We start from the raw sequence: 20,702 nt of genomic DNA, 5'->3' as shown, positions 1-20,702 counted from the left end.
AACATACTATGTTTGTGTTACCTGTGAAAAACCCAAGTGGATTTTTTAAGTGGACAATGGATTAGACTGGAGCCCCAGAGAAAGATCTGGACCAGAGATATGGTGCCAGCAACGTATGGAGGTCATTTGAGCTGGGGAGAGAATAAGATCACCTATGGTGTATAGAATGCAAAGGGTACAGGATCTTAGACAGACTTCTGGGGTTTAAGAAGCAAGCAAAGTCCTTCCTTATGCAACAGAGAAGGAACTGCTGAAAAGGTCAACTGTGTTGGCTGTTGCTGAGATGTCAAGCAACATAAGGACTGCAGAGTTAGGGGTGACCCTATGAGGAGTGAGCTTGCAAAGGTGAGGGAGTGAGGGGAGAGGAAATGGAGACCCCCATGTGTAGGCAACTTTCTCAAGAAGTTTGACTGTAAGAAGGAAGGCAGAGATAGGGTGGCAACTGGAGAGTACAGTAAAGGGAAGTTTGTCTAAAGATGGGAGATACTTGGATATGTTTAAAAGCTAATGGTAAGGAGCCAATAAAGAGGAAAAGGATAAAGTGCAGGAGAGATGGCAGAGAAGGCAGAAGAGGATGAGATTTGAGCACTTAACAACCACCAGACGAATGGATAAATGAATAAAGTTGGTCACTATTTTGGAAGTGGGAAGGGAGAGTTGAGAGGTAAGGTTCTCCACAAGTTGAAAACAGAGCAAACTGAGGAAGACATCACTGAGACAGAATCCCAATACTGGCAGCCCAGGACTCAAATCACGTGTCAGGGGAGGAGAGCTGGCTCTCTGATGTCATCAAGGGGGTGGGGCACTCCCTACCCCACATCTCCAAAGCCAGACAGAAATCCTCACATCTTGCAGTGGAGAAACTGAGAGAAGGGGAAAAGAGGCGTGGTCAGGTAAGGAGGAAGCACAGGTGTGGGGTTTAAAGCTCTGGCAACTGACAGCGGAGGTCAGTTCCCACCTTCCACCAGGGAGAAGCTAACATTAGTCCCCCGTTCACCCCCATAAGCTGTCAAAGCATCCTGTACTACTTGTCCATAGTCCCTGATTCAATTGTAATTAATAAATTTATTATGTCATCAGTTAAGATCTGTCTTTAAGCTTCAAGAGGGCAAGGGCTATGTCTATCTCCTTCCCCTCTCTTATCTCCAGTAGCTGACACTGTTCTTTTCACACAGGAGGTGCTCAGCCAATCCTTGTTAAGAGCATGAATGAATGAACCCACACACTAAAGTATGGTCCCACCCAAGAGGCTTATGTACAGAGGATCATATCAAGGCTGCTCAGCTCCCCAAAATACATCCTAAATTGAGAGGATGGTATTTTCACCTCTTCCTCAAACTCTGAACCCCTCTGTGTTTCTCCCAGCCACTTTCTCTTTCTCTCCAGTTTGGTCTTAGTATTTCTCTCTCTGGCTCTCTGTTTCTCTGTCTTTATGTTTTTCTGAATCTGCACAGGAAGCACGCAGTTTTAGGTCTGAGGTGATTGGCAATAGAAACATTGGTGCTTGTGTAAATTTAATAAAGTGTCACACATTTTTGTATCTTTGTCATTCATTAACTCCTGTCTCTTTGCCTGTGTTCTGTCTCAGACCTGATTCTTTCTCCTCATCTTCTTGTGTCCAGCTCAAGAGTCCCACCACCACCCAGGACCAGCTCCTCTTGTCCCTGGATCTTCTGATTGGCCCCAGAAGGTACTTAGAGGAAAATCACCCAGCTAGACCCCCTCCTCTGATTTCCTGCCTTGCTGGTCTCGAAGCCCTGCTGACCACATCCTCTCTCACCTTACTTACATACTTCCTCATTAGTCACATCAGCCAGGACTTCTCAGCCCCCAAAACCTGTTACTGACCCCCACTCAGGCTCTCTGCCTTACCCCCTACTCTTACCCCAGGCTTTCTAGTCTTCTCTTCTACCCCACACTGCTCTTAGAACCATGTCTCTCTGCCTGCAAGCAGCCACTCCTGTCCTTTTCTGGATCTCCCTCACCCCTTTTTCCCATAGGTGACAGTACCGATGACAATGCTATCAAGCTGGTGGTGGCCAAGTACCCAGGGAAACCTAGGGCTGGGGCCCCGTAGCCCTTCTCAGGGATCCCAGCTCCGTGCCCTGTATGCCTTCACTTACACTGGGGCAGATGGCCGGCAGGTGTCTCTGGCTGAAGGGGACAGGTTCCTACTGCTTCAAAAGACCAACTCAGACTGGTGGTTGGTAAGGCGCCTGGGAGCACCCCCCACCTCTCGGCCCATCTTCATCCCAGCTGCCTACATGACAGAGGAATTCAGCCCTTCCCAGAGCCCAACAACCATCACCCCCAGCCAATCCCTCCGGACTCCTGGTGAGTAAGTCCTCCCCCATCACCTTCCTACCTCCCTGGCTTCTGGGAATTATTGGAAAGATCCCCTTCCCCGAAGCTGTTGCTAATCCTCTACTCCTACCCCTCATCCCCACCATGGTGTCCCTATCGCCTCTCCTTCCTAGTCTCAAGCCTTCTAGATCTCATGTAATTTTCTACCTGCTCTTGTCTTCCCTGTGAGCCCCCAAGATCAGGGACCCAGCCAAGACCCATGGGGGGACCCTGCCCCCAACTCTTCCCATTTTTCTGTTTCCAGGGCCAAAGTTATTTCCTGGCTCCCTGGAGGAGACGCACCTGAGTCAGGAAGCCCCAGGCAGCGCCCAGGCTACATCTGAGCAGCCTCCTCCTCTTCCCCCTAAAATGTGTAGAAGTATCAGTGTTACCAACTTGAGGCCCAGCCTCCTGAAGAACTTCCAGGAAGGACCAAGTAGAAGATCCCTTTCCCAGGAAGACTTGCTGACAGAGGCCGATGTGAACATGGTGAGTCATAGTGCTTCTTCTGAGCAGTCAGTCAACAGACATTTACTGCTGGGCTTAGTTCTAGGCACATTAGCAAACAGGACAGACAGAATCTCTGCCCTCAAGGGATTCCCATGGGGGTGATGAACACATAAATAAGATAGCCCTTGGTACTAATAAGCGCTACAAAGAAGCTAAATGTTGTGGAGGATGAATGAAGTGGTCTAGGAATGCATCTCTGAGGAAATGACATTTAGTTGAATCTGAATAAGGAGAGACAGCCCTGAAACAAATGAAGAGATGAGAAGGAATTCTAGCTGAGGGACAGCAAGTAGCAAAGATCCTGAGGGTACATGGAACCTGGAAAATGATAGAGGGACTGAAAGGCCAGCTTAACTTTGCTTTTCTCTCTCAACCTCTTGACTCCCGGCCCAGGGCAGGGTTTTTTGCTGTGTCCTGTCTTGCTAGCTCAGGTCACCAGCGAGTTTCCTCTAAAGATGGAACTCCCTTGATCTTCCTGAAGATTCAGCCCCTCCCCTCTCTCTTACTTACTAGTGGGTGAAAAATGGCCCCTCCTCTCTCACACTCCGCTAGCAGGAGTCACTCCGCTGACCCCTCTCTGTCTCCTTTTACTCTGGAGGATGTGAGGGTGGGACGCTCCTCTCGCCCCCTCCCTCCACGCACACGGAAAGCCTGTTCCCCTTTCCTGAGGTCCTCTGGTGGGGGTGGGGTGGGGGAGGAGGGAAGTTGGCAACAGGAAGTGAGGAGAAAAGCAAAGACTGTGAGGGAGGGAGTCAAAAAAAAAAAAAAAAACCAGAAAAAAACCAGCTGCAGGAGACTAGGGTTTCTTCCTCAGTACCTGGGTCACCCCAGCCAGGAGGTGGTGGTGAGAAAATGGTGGGGGAGAGAGGAGGAGATGGTTAGGAGAGAGAAGATCGGGGAGGGCCACAGGTAGAATAACTACCTCTTTCTTCCCCCTTTCCTTGCAGGCAAGACCCCAGACCTTCATGTCAGAGCCCCCTGTGTACTGCAACCTGGTGGACCTTCGCCGCTGTCCCCGGTCCCCACCCACAAGCCCTGCACGTCCCCCGCTGCAGAGGCTGGACGCCTGGGAGCAGCACTTGGACCCCAACTCTGGACGCTGCTTCTACATAAATTCGCTGACTGGCTGCAAATCCTGGAAGCCTCCACGCCACACTCGCACCCGAGAGATGGTGAGACCTTCCCTCCTGCTTGTCCCTTGTCCCTTCAATCTCCTCCTTTCCCCTACTGATCCCCAAAGTAGTATGTTTTCTCACTGGGGCTCTCAGAAGATCAGACAAATCAAAAAATTGTTAAGAAGGGTGTTGAGAGCCGATTGAGGTGGCATCTGGATGTAGTTTTGCCTTTCCCTCCCCCCAGAACCCTGGCTCCATGGAGGGGCCACAGACCATGAATAGGGACAACGGTGTCCTGCAACCTCAGGCAAAGGACTCAGAATCTGGCACAGGGACGCCAGGACCTTTCGACTCCCAGGTGAGATCCCTCCCTCCTCCTGATCACATGCAGGAAAAGCCATCGTTTTAGACTTTCTCTTTTATGCAAGACATTCTTCTTCAGTACCCCACCACACCCCCTGACTCACACCCCCACATCCGCACCCCTCTTCCCCCTACAGCCAGGGACTCCAAAGTTAAAGTTTCCTCCACCTGTTTCTCCAATCCCCTCCCCCAGGGTTCACCCTCCCTCTGCAGACGCGCCTCCCAGCTTGACCCCTCAGACCAGCCTTCAGCTCTGCAGTCCCCTCGGCCCCTGCCGCAGGTCCTGGACGACCCCCATGTAAGTCTCCCGTTTCCTTGTGAACGCCAAGCTCCTCCCCGCCCAGCCCCCAGTTCTTGCTCCTTCAGAAAGGTCTTCCTCTTTCTGAGCGTTGTCTGGGTATCCTCTCTTACCGAGCACCGCCCGCTCAACTTTAAAGGACCTCACTCCTGGGAGATCCCCTGGGGAAAGCCATGGTGACTGTGGGGGGCTCTGGGTGACTTATTGATATCTTTCCTTCCTCTTGCCAGGAGGTGGAAAGGTCGGGCATGCTCAATATGACCAAGATCGCCCAGGGCGGCCGCAAGCTCCGGTGAGAACTGGGAACACAGCAGGGGCGGGGACTGTCGGATTCCTCGGGGAGCGCCAAGTGTTGGGCCCTCCCCACGCGAATGTAAATGACCTCTGCACTATTATCACTGCCCCCCGCCGCCCCTGCAGGAAGAACTGGGGCCCATCTTGGGTGGTACTAGCGGGTAACAGCCTGGTGTTCTACCGAGAGCCACCGCCGACCGCCCCCTGCACCGTCTGGGTGAGTGTGAGGGAGGGGAGCAGCGGGGGGCAGGAGGGGTTCTGGCACAACTTCTACCGGCCTCAGGCCTACCGGGGGGAGGGGGGGAGGGGAGGGGGAGGGCATGTCGAGAGGAAGGAGCGCAGCCTCCGGTGTCCTCGCAGTCCAGCGGGTGAGAGGGAGGCCGTGAGGGGAACAGCGCCGTGGCCTCAGTTTCTCCCCGAATTGCCAGGGACCAGCGGGTAGCCGACCTGAAAGCAGCGTGGACCTGCGCGGGGCCGCCCTGGCCCACGGCCGCCAGCTGTCCAGCCGCCGCAACGTCCTACACGTGAGCGCTCTCCCGCTCATCCCCGAAGCCCCACCCGACCCGAGGGTGCGCCCCCCGTTTCCCTCACGGGTCTCCCGCTGGGCCTCCCTGCTCTTTATGCTCCTTCCCGCTGACCCAAGCCCTTTCCCCGCGGGCCCCTCAGATCCGCACGGTCCCTGGCCACGAGTTCCTGCTGCAGTCAGACCACGAGGCCGAGCTACGCGCCTGGCACCGCGCACTGCGGGCCGTCATCGAGCGCCTGGTGAGATGGGTGGGAGGTGGCGGGACAGTGACCCGGGAGAGGCTCGGGCGGGCAGAAGGAGTGGAGAAGGAACTGTAGGATGTGGGGTGGTGAGGGACAAGGTGGCATGTAGAGCCCTGGGGTGGGCCTGGGATGTGTGGCACCCCAGCAGCCGGCAAGGGGGGTGCAGATTTCTCTCCGAGCTCTCTTCCAACCTCTGATTCGGCCCATCTTGTTGTGCCGATCTAGGATCGAGAGAACCCCCTGGAGCTGCGTCTGTCCGGTTCGGGACCTGCGGAGCTGGGGGAACTGAGCGCGGGGGAGGACGAAGAAGAGGAGTCCGAGCCGGTGTCCAAGCCACTGCTGCGGATCAGCGGCCGCTGGAGCTCCAGTTAAGGGGCAGGCCTGGTGGGCGGGGTCTGGGGGCTTTTCCCCGCTCCTCGGAGCCACAGCCGCGGCTGCTCTCATGCTCAGATTGCACTTGCTTCCGCAGGTCGGTGTCCGGAAGGAGCTGAGCAGAACCGGGTACGAAACAAACTAAAGCGGCTTATCGCAAAGAGACCGCCCTTGCAAACCCTGCAGGAGCGGGGTCTGCTCCGAGGTGAGATGGGCTGGGCCACCTAAGGCCCTTCTCCTTCGTGCCTGCTTTAGTGTTTTTGCAAGCACTTTTATTTACATTCCGGATCTCGGCATCAGCCCATTTCATGGATGAGAAAACTTCAGCGAGGCTCAGAGTAGAGCTTCCCAAACTGGATCAGCGGTCTTCTGAGACCACTGCTTTTCCCCCCTGCAGCTGATTGTTGGGGGGAGGGGGTGTACTTCCTTGCCCAGACCTGGAACAGGCAGGCAGTAGAGCCAGCCCAACTTTGGGGTGAAGACTCGTGCTAGAAAGAGCTTTTATGGGTGACACTGTCACTGGCTCCCCACCTCACTCTGTGCCTCCCCAGACCAGGTGTTCGGCTGCCAGTTGGAATCACTGTGCCAGCGGGAAGGGGACACCGTGCCCAGCTTTGTGCGTCTCTGCGTTGCTGCTGTGGATAAGAGAGGTCACTTCCCAGAGACCCCAGAATCTCCCCTTCTAACAGGCCAAGGCCCAGAACTCCCCACCTCCCCCATCCTAGTCTTCCTTCTGCCCTTTTTCACTCTACCCTCAGATCCATCACCAGCACACACTTTAGAGCAAGAATCCTTATCTGCTCCCTGCCTTATCTCCTAGGTCTAAATGTGGATGGCATTTACCGGGTGAGCGGAAACTTGGCAGTGGTCCAGAAACTTCGCTTCTTGGTGGACAGAGGTGAGGTGGCTGTGGGCAGGTGTGGTACTAAGAACTTCATGTATCAGAATCACAGGTGGTTCTGAGTGAGGGAGCTGGAAGAAAAGGGACGTCTTCTGTCTGGAGCTACATGTCTTAGCGCTTGATCTCTTCTTATACATGTTGCAGAGCGGGCAATCACCTCCGATGGGAGGTACGTGTTCCCAGAACAGCCAGGACAAGGTACTTACATGAAGGGCCCCTCAGACCCTTAACAGTCACCCACATCATCCCTGCTCCCCGTGTCCTGCTTCTGGGGGGTTGTCCCCATCCTGATCTGTGCCGTCTTGCCCCACTGTGGACCCCCTAGGCATTCCTGTGGTCTGCCTTAACTGAATCTTTTCCCAAACTCCTGATCTCTCAGTTTCTTGGTCCCTCTGGCCATTTCTGAGCCCTGAGCCCCTCTGTACCTCCTTCTCCTTCCAGAAGGCCGATTAGATTTGGACAGTGCTGAGTGGGATGACATTCATGTGATCACTGGAGCCCTGAAGCTTTTTCTCAGGGAGCTACCTCAGCCTCTGGTGCCTCCACTGCTGCTGCCTCATTTTCGTGCTGCCCTTGGTAAAGGATGGGAGCTTTGGGCAATACCCTTGATATGGGGTGGAGGGGAAGTGGGGGGGAGCATGAGTGATAAAGAATAGAGTAGAGGTTCCCTTATACTCTTCTGTCCCATCCTGAGCACAGAGATGGAAAATAACTTGCAACTAATGTGCCAACTCCAGTTGTTTTTTTGGTGAGTGTTTAGAGGGCTGAGTTTAAAAGAATTCTAAGGTTGCAGTTGGGCTCAGCGAAAAAGAAAGCTGTGATAGATTAATGATGTCTTCACCGAGCATGGGAAAGAGTAGTGAGTTTACCCACCCTGCCCTAGCACCTTCCCTAACCTCACTCCCATGCCCTTCCCATCACTCTCTCTCTAGCACTCTCTGAATCAGAACAGCGCCTCTCTCAAATACAAGAATTAATAAGCTCAATGCCGAAGCCCAACCATGACACTCTACAGTACCTCCTGGAGCATTTATGCAGGTCAGGAAGACTGAACATCTTTGTTCATGTTGGGAGAGGGTGGGATGGGGCCTGCAGCTGGGACTCTGTGTTCAGATGGGGTGAAGGTAGGGAAACACCTAAGTTTAGCGGGTGATGGAGGAAATAAGCAACCTCTGTGCGGAGCACATATTACCAGAGTCAAGGCCTTTTTGCTCAGTCAGCATCAAATGGGGAACTGGGGACCAAGACAAGCCCAGGGATGTTGCGAGAGAAATAAGGAAAATCTCACCCTCTCCCTTCCCTCTGCTTCTTTGTCTTTCACTGGGACAGTAGGGATGACTTATTTGGTGGAGTTGGGCCTGGGCAGTGACCTCTGAGAGAGAGCATAGCCATTTGAATTAAAGCCTCCCAAATTGTGAGCAGAGAGGACTCTAGGGGCAGTCTCTGAAGTTGGGAAGAGGTGGGTGTATCCTAGGTTGTATCTTCAAGTTGTATCCTGAAGACTTCTCCATTGGTCTCATCTCCGTCCCCCTGGAGGCTCTCTCCTTGATTTTCTTCAGCCACCGCATGGAGGGATCCCAAAGTGAACTCTTCCTCAAACCTCTGAAGGGTTAGATTTATTTGCAGTGGCACGGCTGCTGCCCTATGGCCCTGTCTCTCGGCCTTTGCCCACAGGGTGATAGCACACTCAGACAAGAACCGCATGACCTCCCACAACCTGGGAATTGTGTTTGGACCAACCCTGTTTCGACCGGAGCAGGAGACATCTGACCCAGCAGCCCATGCCCTTTACCCTGGGCAGCTCGTCCAGCTGATGCTCACCGACTTCACCAGCCTCTTCCGCTGACTGGGGCAAGGAAGAAGAGAAAATGTGTTTCCGGTGATCTCTTTTGGATAGCCTTTGGTGGGGGTTGTTCTGCTTTGAGGATATCCCTTTAAATCCTGTGTCTCCCAGATGACTGTCTCCATCTTTGTGAGTCTGACCTGAGGGGTTGGGAAAGGGTGAGGAAGCTTCTCTAAAGAGGGAGGTGGATGGATTAACCCCTGCTTCTCTAGTTCCCTGTCATCACCCCTCCCCCAAGATAATAACATATAAAGTAGGGCTCTTTCTGATGCAGTTCCTTTATTATCAGGAAACAGTGTCATTATCAAATTCCTCCCGAAATATAGTTAGACTGTGTACAGCCCCAGCCCATACATCCCATCCCTGGGGTATTCCAGGGGGCTATGGCTCCTCCTCCTGACTTCTTGTGGGGATGGAAACCCCTTAGGAAATGTGGAACTGTGATTCCGCACTCCTTAAGCACTAGAGTTGAGGAACTGTGTCTCCCCAGGCAGGGATCCCAATAAGACACTCATGTTGCCCACAGCCATGTTGGGGGTCCCAGCAGGAGGTGGGGTATGTTCAGAGCTGTCCCTCTGATCATGGGAGGGGGGAGGACTCAGCCCCTGGGGCTCATCCAGAATAGCCACAAAGTCCAGCTGAGTGTTGTCGAGATCAAGAGAGTCCAGAGGGTTACACACCTGCCCTTCAGGAGGAGGGTACAAGGCTGGGCCCCCTCCCAGCCTGCCCACCTCAGGATGGCCACAGCTAGGGTTGGTGCCCCCTGCCTTGAGGGGCCCATAGCAAGTGGGTAGTGGAGGCAGAAGTCGGGGTGGTGCTGCTGCCCTATGGGAAGCCTTGTTTGCCCCTACTGCAAAATTTTCATGGCATGGTGAAGGGGTAGGATAGGAGCCTGACTTGTGATTGGGCAAGTTAGGTGCAAAGCCAGGTCCATATGTGGCCACTTGTGCCTTGGCAGAGCTCAGGCTAACCTGGGAACCCCCCAGAAACTTGGGACTCTGGTAGAGAGGGTCCTGGACTGGGGGATCTCCCCTGCCCCCTCCCTCCCACAGCAGCTCCTGTTGAGACTGGACATAATTACACACAAGCTGTGCCTTGAGCTGTCCTGTAGAATGAGTAGGGGACTCAAAATCCAGGCTGGGCCTGGGTTCTGAAGGAAGATAATCAGGAGGTGGCTGGGTATAGTTGCCTGACTGGGGATACTGGGGAGGGGGAGGCTGGGGGTAGTGGGAGAATAGAGGCTGTGAGCGTGGAGGCCCCTCACTGGGGTGGGCATTGAGGCAGGGTGCCAGTCCTGTGGAGTCAGAACCCACTGGACACCCCTGTTCCGGCTTCACCTGCACTTGTCCATAATGTTCAAGACGAGGACACTGGCCGTAGGTTCCAGCTGGAGGCTTGGGGCCTGGGTACAGCCCAGAGTGGGAAGGGAACTCACCCCATGTTTCTGGGGTGGGTTCAGGATAGGAGACCTGCTGGGGACAGGGGTTGGGGCCGTAGTTGGTAGGTGGACCAGGCCCAAGAGGCAGGGAGCCTGGACCTCTGGCTCCATAAGGCTCAGCTGCTGCCCCCTCAGGTCCCCCATATCCCAGAGTATCAGCAGGCGGGAAGTCCATATAGGGGTTCGGACCACTGCCCATCACGGAGGTCCCAACCTCTGGCTCCTCCCGTAGCCCTCTGGTATCCATGGCGACATTCTCAGTGATGCTGGGGGGCTGTGGTGAGTAGACAGAGGTTGGGAGTTGGGGATCAAAGTTCCGTCCTCCTCCTGCCACTGTGGGGGGTGTGTAGACACAACCCAAGCTCTTGAACCGCTGGACTCTGGCTGGGGCAGGGCGGTCAGCAGACCGGGCTGGGTCACTGGCCCTCCGGGTGACCCCTACATTGGGGTTGTATCCTGGATACTCGGCTCGGCTTCTCCAGGGAGGTGCAGGAAGACCCCCCATCCGATCCAGGCTGGGTGCTGCAGTGGGTGGGGTACCACCTCCCCTGGCTGAAGCATATCTTGCCCGGAGCAGGTAGTGCTGGGCAGGCGTGAGGCCAGGCAGAGAGCATGCCCCGTTCTCTGGTGGTGAACCAGGGGGGAAAGGGGAAGCCAGGGAGGAGCGGCGGCTGACAGTATAGGCTGAGCTGACGCTGCTGGAGCTGCTGCTGCGGCGGTCAAGAGATACTGGGGGGCCCAGACGGCGAGACCCAGGAGTGCCTGCAAGTGATAGGTAGAAAAGGCAGGGTGGCCAGGGAGCCCCCTGAATCTCACCCTGCCTCCCCCAAGGGACAGCCTTGTCCTAGAATCCCAAGGAAGGCTCCTTAACTCTAACCACTCAGTTTTGTCTCCTCCTTCACCCATGCCCTTTCTGCTTCTGGGTCACCAGGGATTCAGGGTCGCTGTGAACAGTCCTACAGGTTGTACACTGCACAATCCTAGGGGACAGCATTTGCATCGTAGACTTTGTATATCGCAACAATTTTCTGATAGATGGAAGGAAAGCGTCCTGAGGAAGGAGGACGTTTTTCTAATTGTACAAAGGAGCTGTATAGCAGCCCTGAAGGGTGACGTCCTCCTTCCAACCCCAGAGAAGGTCCAGATCCCAGCCTAGCAACCACCCCCAACACCCATCTCTCACCGGTGTGGGTCAAGCTGGGCAGTTTGAGGCCCCGGGGCCCTATCGGTCGGAATTGGTGTAGCTGGTCCAGCCTAAGGTTCTCAAGGCGGCGAAGAGTAGACAGACCAGTGCCAGCAATGCAAGGCCCCTCGTCCAAGCTGGACAGGTCCTCGGTGCTGCCCCCTGCATTTCCAGTCATTTCCACACCACTGTCTGTATTGGCTGCGCTGCCTGCTGGGGAGTGGTCACTGCTGCAGGACGACTGGGCCCCAGGGCTTGGCTGTGGCTTCTGTGGGGAAGATGAGGGCTAAGGGTGGCACCCATCCCCCTTCCCCACAGTTCCCTGAACTTGGTGAGTGGCTAAAGCCTGTGTCCCAGTGACTGCTTAAGGGTATAGAGAGGGCTGAGCAAGTGAAAGACAAGGGCAAACTGGAGAAAAGGTGATGAGAAGAGCCTAGACTACCTTGACTCAAATTTGGGCTCTATGACCTTGAACAATTTCTCTATGCCTGTGTTTCCTTATCTGAAAATGGGGAGAGTAAGTTCCTTTCTCGTGAAGTTGTTGTGAGGAGTATGTGAAATTATACAGGCACAAGGCCTAAAATAATATACTAATTCCTATATATGAGTTTGTTGAACCCATTAAATAATTAATTACACTAAAATCCCTAGGTTTGAGGTAGCCCAAGGAGCAAAACTTGGATAAGACACTGGGGGACCGGCCACAGAAGAGAGATTTGCACAGGAGGCGACGGACCAGTTGGGAGGGGACTAGAAAGATGTCGGCAGGGCAGGCGGGGGTATGGAGGCAGGGGGTTGCCTCACCATGGCACCCTCTGGCACAGTCAGTCTGCTCTCCTCCCTGATGGGGCCTCCGTCCCGCTCCCTCTTGGGCTCCACTGTGGAAAGAGCCGGTGCCCGGGGCAGGGGGCCATCTCCTCGGTGCCGCTTGGTCACGTGGGCGTCAGGGCCATGCACTGTCTTGACATGTTTCCGGAGCGAGCTGGGATCTGTGTAACGTTTGGTGCAGCCAGGGAGCTTACACACATAGGGCTTCTGTTGAATGGAGAGTGAAGACAGCAGGCAAAAGGATCAAAGCGGGAGAATGCAAAAGAAATGGGAAAAAGTGGTGGTAAGTGAGGATGAGGGGGGTCAGGGAGGAATGCATAGCACCCAAGGAAATAAGGAGAGTAGGGCCCTTGGAGTAAAGGATGAAAGGATCAAGGGGAAGATTAGGAAAACTGACAGCCCAGGCCTGGGAAAGATGAGGGGGTGAACCCAGGTCTGTGAGGCCTCATAAATTCAGGGGTTGAAGGGACCAGGGGTCTCTTTTAGTTAGAATGGGTCTATTTTAGTTTAGCCCTTTGGCTGGTTAGAGGTAGGGGGAGGGGTGGTAAGTGGAAATTCTTGGTTTCAGAAAGACCTTCTTCAGGTGAATTATATGGGTCGGGGGTAGGGGGAACTCACCTCTGTGGAGTGGGTGCTGGGCTAAGGGATTTCTTATGGGGGAACCTCCCCAGTAGGTGGCTTCTTTAAGTGGGGAGGGTCTCTTGAGTGGGGCATTCACCTCATTGGAGTGGGTCCGATTCTGGTGCTTGGCTCGGTCACTGGCATTGCTGAAGGCTTTACTGCAGCCCTCGTGTTCACACATGTATGGCTTCTCACCCGTGTGTGACCGCAGGTGTGTCTTCAGATTTTCCAGGCGTGAGTATGACTTCCGGCACCCCTCAAACTAGGGGACATGGGGGTCAAAGGATTGCTCTCAGACAGAAGGACATGGAGGTTAGTGGAACCCTGAATCTCAAAAGGGACATACATCAGAGAATATAACTCAAGATGGGAGAGCACTGGGGCTTCAGAATTCCCAAAATTCAGGGACAAGGGCAGGCAAGAGCTGGGGGAACAGAAGTAGCTGGAGGCACTCGGCCTGCAGGGACATGGAGCTGAGGCAGCGAGCAGCCCCTGGTCAAACCAGGGCACGTCTCCTGCACGAGGAGCCCAGACTGTCTTAGGAGGGGTCATCCGGGGAGTGTGTGTCCTCAGTGCAGGGCTTCCCCATTAGGCAGAGTTGCAGGCCCGGTGCCTACGGCCCACTGTACTTCTAGGGGCCCACAAAAATGTTTTAATTTCTTTTAAAAACAAGGGGAAAAATTAGCTTTTAGGTCCAAGAAAGTGTTCTAATATATGATATCAATATGTTCATCTTCATACCAACCTAGTCATAAAATACAATTTTTGAATATTTGTTTATGGAGGAAGGGACCTATGAAGGCAAAAGTCAGATTGGGCCCTGCCTTGGTGGGGAGCCCCGATTTAGAAAGGAACCCTGAGCTTGGGGAGGGGGTGCCTCACCGTGCACTTATGTGGCTTCTCGCCTGTGTGTCTGCGCATGTGCACCACCAGCATGTACTGGGCTTTGAAGGGCCTCAGCTCCCTGGAGCAGCCCCCCCAATGGCACACAAACTCCTTCCGCTCTCCGTGGATGTGCTCGCTGTTGATGTGCTGAGGGAGAAGATGCAGAGGTTCTCTGAGGTTTCCTATGCCCCTGAGATCCACAACAGACCTTCCCTGGACCTCCCCACCCCACCATATCCCTCCATGGCTTCCCATCATGGGGGAAGAAGAGGCAGGAGGAACATCACAGCCCACAGCTCTGTTCTTCCAAGTTTCTAAAACAAAGTTACACCTCCTGAATTTCTGCCTACCCACTGGGCACCCAACCTCTGACCTCCTGCCCTTAGCCTGATTCCACCATGTCCCACCCAGAATGTCCTACAGGCTCCAGCCAGCATCCCTGTTACCCCCTGCGGCTCACATGCACCAGCTGCTCCTGGGAGTCGAACTCCTGACTGCAGCCGTCCCAGCGGCAGTCAGTCTCATACACAGAATCGTGCTCAGGCTTCTCCTCTCTCTCCAGGTCTTCCCGCCCATCCAGCATCCCCAGCAGGGGATCCTAGGGTAGGAGAGAAAATCCTAGTGTCACCTGGGTGACAGCTTTTGTTTCACTCAGGTTGCAGAGGTAAAGCTCCCCGCTCCCCCTTACCTGTGTGCCCGTGGAGTTGGGGCTGCACATATCACCTTCCAAGGGCTCCTCCGGGCACTTGCTAAGCAGCGCATCCAGCTCAGACTTCAGCTTCCCCAAGGGCAGAGGTGAGGATGGTGAAGGGAGAAGTGAGCAGGACGAAGAGAGAGCCCAGCCAGGTCTTCCTGCCCTGACTGCCCCCACCCAAGCAGCGGGAACCCCTGGGTTGGGAAGAGACTTCCTCCTTAGACTGCACTGGTGAATGGGATGGGCGAAAGGTGGGATCTCATTTGGAAGAGACTGATTCAACCCCAAGAAGTGAACCCCGGCACCCATACCCCTTAATTTTTCTGGCACTGAAAACTTTTACGTCCTCTGTTCTTCATTCACCTTTCCCCTAAAAAGTCTACCACCCACCCACCCTGAACTGAGGGAAATCAGGTGACAATATGAGGACTCTCACCTGGCAAGTTGAGAGGGGTCCCCGGGACTGAGGATGTGGCATCATCCCACCCTGGGTGGGGTCATGGGGACCACAGGGCTGGACCCCGAAGGAAGGCGAGGTCCCTTTTTGGTGATTCATCTGGGGTGAGAATCCCAGAGATGGGCTGAGGAGGAGGAGGAGGAGAGGCAGTTACTTAGGACTATCATCTCAGAAAGCCTCAGGAGTTCTTGAGCTCTTTGGAGGGTTTCTGGAAGACGGTATGGGAAGTGGTTGAGGCAGTCCCAGGGAAGTACTGAGGAGGGCTTCCACGCCTTTGAAGTGATAAGGATTCAAATAGGGTCAGGTGGTTTGGAGGGCTTGAGGCTTTTAATGGGGTTTGGTAGGGCCTTTAGGGGCCTCTTAGCCCGAGGCTGTCTGCACCTCATGGTGCCGATGGAGAGGTGACCATAGGAGCCCCCCGGAGATGCACAGCGTGAGTTGATGAAGGCCACGAGGGAGCTGGGTGAGGTGCGGATAACTGTCTGCAGGTCCAGGCTGGCGTCTGACAGAGGTGAGATGGAGAGAGCCCGCTTCTTGGTCAATTTGACTGCACTCCGGGGAGGAGGAAACAGTGGGGCTGGGGCAGGAAACAGGGGAGATAGATACGGTAAAGGAGCATGTCCCCCATGCATGCAGCCCATGGGTCCTGACTCTCAGCCAAAAGAAATGACACCAGACTCTGCCCTGTTGACCCCATCTGTGACCTCCTGATCATGCTCTGATTCCTTGATCCCATCTCCAAGCATTTCCTCTTCCAAAGTAGATGCCCTGCCCTCCAACTTTCTCCCTCAGGACAAGTCCCAAAGAGGCAGAAAGGAAAGAGATGTTGCCCGAAGCCTCACCCTCCGTGCAGCTGCTGGTCTCTCTGGCTGGCCCGTAACTGTGGGGGCCGGACATGAGGGTGGCCTGGTGGCAGAAGGGCAGGCCAGGCAGTCCTAGAAAAGAGGTACAGCTGGAATGGGGGTTGGGAATGGAGGACACATAAGGTCTCACCTTGAAACCCCAGGTGAGGCCTGATCCCATATTCCAAGCCCCATTGGAAGATCCCGTCTTCCAATGACATGGGGCCTCAGATCTTTTTGTATATGGGAAACTGGCATGGGGCCGGAGATAGATGAGGGATCCCTGGGACCGGGTGAGAGATCTGCCAGTCCTCAAGGTCCGGGGATTGGTGTACACACTGACCTTCTGTCCCCATGCTGGGGGCCCCCTGACTGGGGAGGGGCCGGAGACAGCAGGGCTCGCCATAGCTACTGACTGGCGGTGGGGTCATCGAGTTGAACATGGTGTCTCAGAGGAGAGTGTGGGGACACTGCAGGAGGGGAAGGGAGATCTGCAAGTTATAAAGGCAGGAGAGAAATATGGAAGGTCAGATAACTAACTCAGGTGCCGAACCCTGGGCAGAGCACCTCCAAGACATCTGCCATGGGAAATCAAGTTGAAATGAGCTTCCCTCGGCCAGGGGAGGGTAAGGAGAGAAGTCCCATAGAGGTAGAGGCAATCTTGGGGATCTTTGTGGGAACCGGGTGGGAACTTTGCCTGGGTGGGGTGTGTGTGGGTATGTGTGTGTGTGTGTGTGTGTGTGTGTGTGTGTATGTATGTGTGTGTGCGTGTGTGTGTAGGGGGAGTGTTGTGGACTAATTGTGCCTGTGAGCTTTAGGTGATTTTATACCATGGGCCCTCTGTTTCATCTTGTTCTGACCATGGGCCAGCTTTGAGGGGTGGGATGGGGGAACTCAGGAGGAGGAGTGACTGACCTCAGGCACTGGGCTGGCTGCTCAGCCTGAGCCCCTCTCCCTTTCTTCATTTGTTGCTCGCTGCCTAGTGACAGCCCGTCTACAACCTCTCCAGTGTCCAGCAGAGGGAGCCCTCGCCACAGCCCAGAGAGGCTGACGGGACCAGGAGGGAGCCCAGATGATCTGTCCTTTCCTCTCTAAGGCAGCAAACTGTGTGGAAGGGGATAAAGTTTCTGAGGAGAGCCTCCAGGGTCTGTTGGGTACAAAGGATGGAAGCTGGTGTTATTCAGGGGTGGTTTGAATCTGGGCGTCCGCCTAACTCTTTTGGTCTGTTTTGGGGGAACAGGAAAGGGGCTGTGAGGGAAAGCTTTGGGAGAAGACACAGACACAGACACAGACAGACACACACACACACAAACACACACAAGTCATCCATTAGAGAGGAGTAGTGAGGGAGAAGAGGGTGCCGCTGTCCGCTCTTCTCCTCAAACTCCAGTTTTTACTCCACCCCGGGTTTTCCGGTCTCCCGGGACTGAGGGTGGGGTGGGGCGGGGTAGGGTGGAGAGCGACAGGGAGCGGGCCGGCCGGCGCGGTGGGTGATCCCAGGATGCTGGGATTTAGGGTGAGGGCGGGGTAAGATGGGGAGCGGAACCCGGACCCCATGACCCAGCCCGAGCCCCGCAGCCTGGGCTTTACTCTTCCTAACTCCTCCTTTACCAGCGGAGATCCGGATCCTGCAACCAAGACCTCCCAACTCGACCTTGGCACTACTTCGGGGGGGGGGGCACAGCTGCCTGGCAGCTGGATGGGGGGACACTTCTCCCGCCTCTTTCCTCTATGACTCACCCAGGGGAAGGAGGCGGGGGCTAGCTAACGACCCCCCAAAACTAAAGAGACTCCCCCAAACATGCCTACTCAGTCATCTTCCTGCCCCAGTGCCCAGCCATAGGGGAGGCCGAGATGGAAATTGGGCGACATCCCTCCTCACCCACGCGTGCCACAGCCCACCCACGTCTCCCCTTCACATTAGTGAAAGGAAGATTTCGCCAACTTTTCCAGCTTCAGAAAATTAAGTTTTTCTGGGGTGTGGATGAGAGCGCAGGATGGGGCAGGGAGCTCCAGGGTTCCCTTGCTGGAGCCCTGAATCATCCTCTGTGTCTCCTAATTTTCCGGAGTCCCCCCTCGCACCCCCGCTCCCCAACTCCCAGGAGTCGGCCCCGCCCCCCTTCTCCCCGTCCCGCCTTCCCCGCCCCCGTGCCTCCTCGGCCCACCCAAGTCGCCGCCGCAGGCTCTGGCTGCAGACGGCTCCGCTTCCCCCGCCCGCCCCGGGAGCCCAGTCGAGCGAGCCGCAGCGGAGTGGAGGGAGGGTGGACTGAGAGGCGGGACACATTCTTCCCTCCTCCCCTCAGTGCATCCAGAGAGCTGGCATTGGCGCCCGGGGCGGGGTGGGGGGGCACTGTTGGAGAGTGGGAGTCCCCTTGGTGGGGTGAGAAAGAAGAATCCAGAAACTACAGGGAGAGAAAGTGACTAGGGTAAATAAAATAAGGTGTGTCTGGGGAGGGGGAGGGGCCAGGACACCTTAGGTTACTGGGTATCCCAGCTGGCTTCCCAAGGGTTAACCCCTCCAGACCCCCGGGAACCCCCTAGTGACGTCAAGGGCGGGGTCTGTGCCGCCTGGCAGGGGATGCCTGGGAGATAATGGGGGGGGGTGTCTCTGGACCCCGCCCCCCAAGGAAAACCCACCCTTATTCCGGCCCTTACAACTCCCCCCCGGGAAACTGCGCTGCGTTCTCCCTCTACTGGACCGTAAAGACCTATCGTATGAAGACCCCAGTTCTCCAGCGCCCTAAAACCTTCAGTCCCCAGTATCTATGGGATCCCCTTTCCCTAATCCTGTCCCCAAAGCTAGCTGCCCAGGACGGATTGTTTCGGGGTCATGGGGCCTGAAAGAGGCTTCAGAGCGGGGAGCAAGGGCAGGCAGGGTGGTCTGAGCCAGAGGAGGGGCCTCGGTCCCCAGCTCCCATTTGGGAGGGGGGCCAACGGGGATGCACAGGCAGGCTGTGGCCAGTGGTCCCGCCCCATCCCAGTAGGGGTCTCCCTGTGGCTGGCCCCAGCTGCCCTGGTGGTCCTGAGGTCAGAGGGTCAAGACAAGGTCTTCTCAGCTCCTCCTTAGCACCCTGCCCACTGCCATTGGGACCCAGGAGTCCAAATTCCTTGGGGAGTCTTCCTAGGGCCTAAACTAGAGACTGACTCCACCAGCCCCCTTCCTACTCCAGAAGACAATTCTTTTTCCCCAAAATACATGCACCAGCAAGCACATCTGTCACAAGGCAGGTCAGAGTTTTAAGCCCAGCCGCCCCCCAGTGGTTTTGTCACCTCACACACCCTATCTAGGAGTCTCTCCGTAGCTGTTCCCTCCTTTCAGAAACACTGATGTCTTCCTGCCCTGCGCTCACAATCACACCTGGAGTTCCCTCTCTACCACGCAGACCTCCAGCTAGCCGTCCTTCCAACCTCTTCATCCCAACCTCATTAAAGTGAGATGTTCCTAACATGTGGGAGAGGCGGAGACAAACAAAGAGATCCACGGTTGCCTGAGACAGAGACACACAGACTGTCAGAAGAAGGGGAAAAAATACAGAGAAAGGGAGATACATTTGAAAAATTCTCCAAACTTTCTAATATCTTGTCCCAGGCTCTCCCACTCTTATTTTGCCTCTATGCCCTAGGTCTCCCGCCTTGGCTGGGCAGAGTCCCTCGCAAGTAGAGCATCCCCTCAGGTCCCTTCCCCCACCGCTCCCAGGTGGTCCCCCTCCTGCCCCACTTCTCACCTCCGTCTGGGCGCAGGGCTCGGGATGCGCGGTCCAGGGCTGGAGTCTGGGCTGGGGGGTGTGCGGTGGGGAGGGGGGGGCGGACAGGGCTACAGCAGCGCAGCCTCAGGGCCACCCCCACCCCCCAACCTGGCCCCCAGCCCTCCCGCCGGCCCAGCCCGCCGGGCCGCGAGCCGGGACCACCCGCGAGAAGCGCAAACTTTTTTTTCCCTTTTGCAAAAACTTTTTCTCGCTCTAGCCGCTGGCGCGCCGCCGCTCTTCCCGCTCGCCCCTCACCTCCCTCCTATTTCCCTCCCTCTTGCCGTTCTGGAGGATGAGGCGGGGTAGCTGGAAGCAAGAGAGGGGGTGCCGGGCTTATTGCACCCCCAGGACCCCCAGGATCCTCCCCCTCCCTTGAGGCACCCTATACTGCCTAACACCCCCCCCCCCCCCCCCCCGCTGAACACGCTGCTGGTAGTGGGCAGTAAATCCCGGCGTGGATCCCTGGATCGGCTGCCTACGAAGAGGCCCTGAATCAGAGCCAGAAAAAATAAATTGAGATATATATTGGGGGGCGGAGGGGCGACGAAAAAACTCACCCGAGAAAAATAATATTGGAAGTAGGGTCGTCGACTTTAGTTGGTGCTAACTGAGCATTCCATAACTATCCTGTAGTTTTTCTGCCTGCCTCACCCTTTGGATAGAACATGAAGGGGTTGGGACAGATTTGGGGTGGAAACAGGATTGGGACAGAGTTGGGTTGGGAGCCCTGGGCGGAAGGTGAGGGGTCCATGGAGCATAAAAAGGAGGAGCAGTGGCTGAGGCTCTGGGTGCAGGGCAGGGCCTGTGTTCACAAAGTTGCTAAGGAACCCTGAGACTGAAGCACTGTTCCCGGAGAACTCCTACTTTCCTTCATCTCGGAGTTCTGGAGACTGGGGCCACCTCTGCACCTCTACGCGTCCCTCTCTCTTTCTGCTCTTCAAGGCTGTCTGCTCCCTCTGGTGGTCTTTCTGGCACATGACACCTTCTTCGAGTCTGATTGGAGGCAGAGGAGACTGGGGGAGGTGAAGGAGTAGGAGGCTTAGGTCCCCCCACCAAAGCCCAGCTGGGAGCCCATGCAGGGGTTACATAACCCCAAAGAAACAGAGGGGCACACCGGCAGAGGCTGCTACTGCAGAGTGGTAGTGTCTGATAGGGGAGTGCCCTGTCCATTTGGACTTGTGTTGCCATGGTTACCAGATGC

General features: G+C 55.6%; 2 protein-coding genes across 6 annotated transcripts; one reads left to right on the top strand and one right to left on the bottom strand.

The window, feature by feature from the left end:
- The first annotated feature begins 2,012 nt into the window (after positions 1–2,012).
- Positions 2,013–8,919, top strand: ARHGAP9 (Rho GTPase activating protein 9). Of its 3 annotated transcripts, XM_068561011.1 has the most exons (17): positions 2,013–2,334; positions 2,609–2,832; positions 3,801–4,025; positions 4,213–4,326; positions 4,525–4,629; positions 4,860–4,921; positions 5,050–5,140; positions 5,352–5,447; positions 5,590–5,688; positions 5,917–6,058; positions 6,161–6,268; positions 6,615–6,713; positions 6,884–6,961; positions 7,109–7,162; positions 7,406–7,540; positions 7,897–8,002; positions 8,639–8,919. In XM_068561011.1, the coding sequence occupies exons 1-17, from the start codon at positions 2,013–2,015 to the stop codon at positions 8,808–8,810; spliced, it is 2,232 nt and encodes a 743-aa protein (XP_068417112.1). In that variant the 3' UTR covers positions 8,811–8,919. The 3 variants fall into 3 exon arrangements, with proteins under 3 accessions (XP_068417112.1, XP_068417113.1, XP_068417114.1); XM_068561012.1 differs by lacking the exons at positions 2,013–2,334; positions 2,609–2,832 and adding an exon at positions 3,460–3,522; XM_068561013.1 differs by lacking the exons at positions 2,013–2,334; positions 2,609–2,832 and adding an exon at positions 3,651–3,697.
- Positions 8,920–9,069: 150 nt separating this feature from the next.
- GLI1 (GLI family zinc finger 1) lies at positions 9,070–19,591 on the bottom strand. Of its 3 annotated transcripts, none has more exons than XM_068560358.1 (13): positions 19,481–19,591; positions 16,671–16,902; positions 16,099–16,246; positions 15,756–15,848; positions 15,295–15,490; positions 14,893–15,037; positions 14,451–14,540; positions 14,223–14,360; positions 13,760–13,909; positions 12,975–13,139; positions 12,233–12,463; positions 11,429–11,696; positions 9,070–11,007 (listed from the first exon to the last, which is right to left on the bottom strand). In XM_068560358.1, exons 3-13 carry the CDS (start codon positions 16,196–16,198, stop codon positions 9,263–9,265), a joined length of 3,321 nt encoding a protein of 1,106 aa, XP_068416459.1. In that variant the 5' UTR covers positions 16,199–16,246; positions 16,671–16,902; positions 19,481–19,591; the 3' UTR covers positions 9,070–9,262. The 3 variants fall into 3 exon arrangements, with proteins under 3 accessions (XP_068416459.1, XP_068416458.1, XP_068416460.1); XM_068560357.1 differs by having other exon boundaries at positions 16,099–16,225; XM_068560359.1 differs by having other exon boundaries at positions 12,233–12,460; positions 16,099–16,225.
- Positions 19,592–20,702: the final 1,111 nt, after the last annotated feature.

The sequence above is a fragment of the Eschrichtius robustus genome, chromosome 13 (genome assembly GCF_028021215.1).
Source record: "Eschrichtius robustus isolate mEscRob2 chromosome 13, mEscRob2.pri, whole genome shotgun sequence".
Classification (NCBI taxonomy): Eukaryota; Metazoa; Chordata; class Mammalia; order Artiodactyla; family Eschrichtiidae; genus Eschrichtius; species Eschrichtius robustus.
This window is presented reverse-complemented; position numbering and strand designations above follow the sequence as displayed.

Excerpts from the sequence above, each read along its gene's own strand:
- ARHGAP9 (XM_068561011.1), top strand. The coding sequence starts at position 2,013 with ATGACAATGCTATCAAGCTGGTGGTGGCCAAGTACCCAGGGAAACCTA. Across the intron at positions 2,833-3,800 it reads CAGAGGCCGATGTGAACATG|GCAAGACCCCAGACCTTCAT; the intron begins GTGAGTCATAGT and ends CTTTCCTTGCAG. Across the intron at positions 4,630-4,859 it reads AGGTCCTGGACGACCCCCAT|GAGGTGGAAAGGTCGGGCAT; the intron begins GTAAGTCTCCCG and ends TCCTCTTGCCAG.
- GLI1 (XM_068560358.1), bottom strand. The coding sequence starts at position 16,198 with ATGTTCAACTCGATGACCCCACCGCCAGTCAGTAGCTATGGCGAGCCC. Across the intron at positions 15,849-16,098 it reads CCCCAGCATGGGGACAGAAG|GACTGCCTGGCCTGCCCTTC; the intron begins GTCAGTGTGTAC and ends CCTCTTTTCTAG. Across the intron at positions 14,361-14,450 it reads CCAACTCCACGGGCACACAG|GATCCCCTGCTGGGGATGCT; the intron begins GTAAGGGGGAGC and ends CTCCTACCCTAG.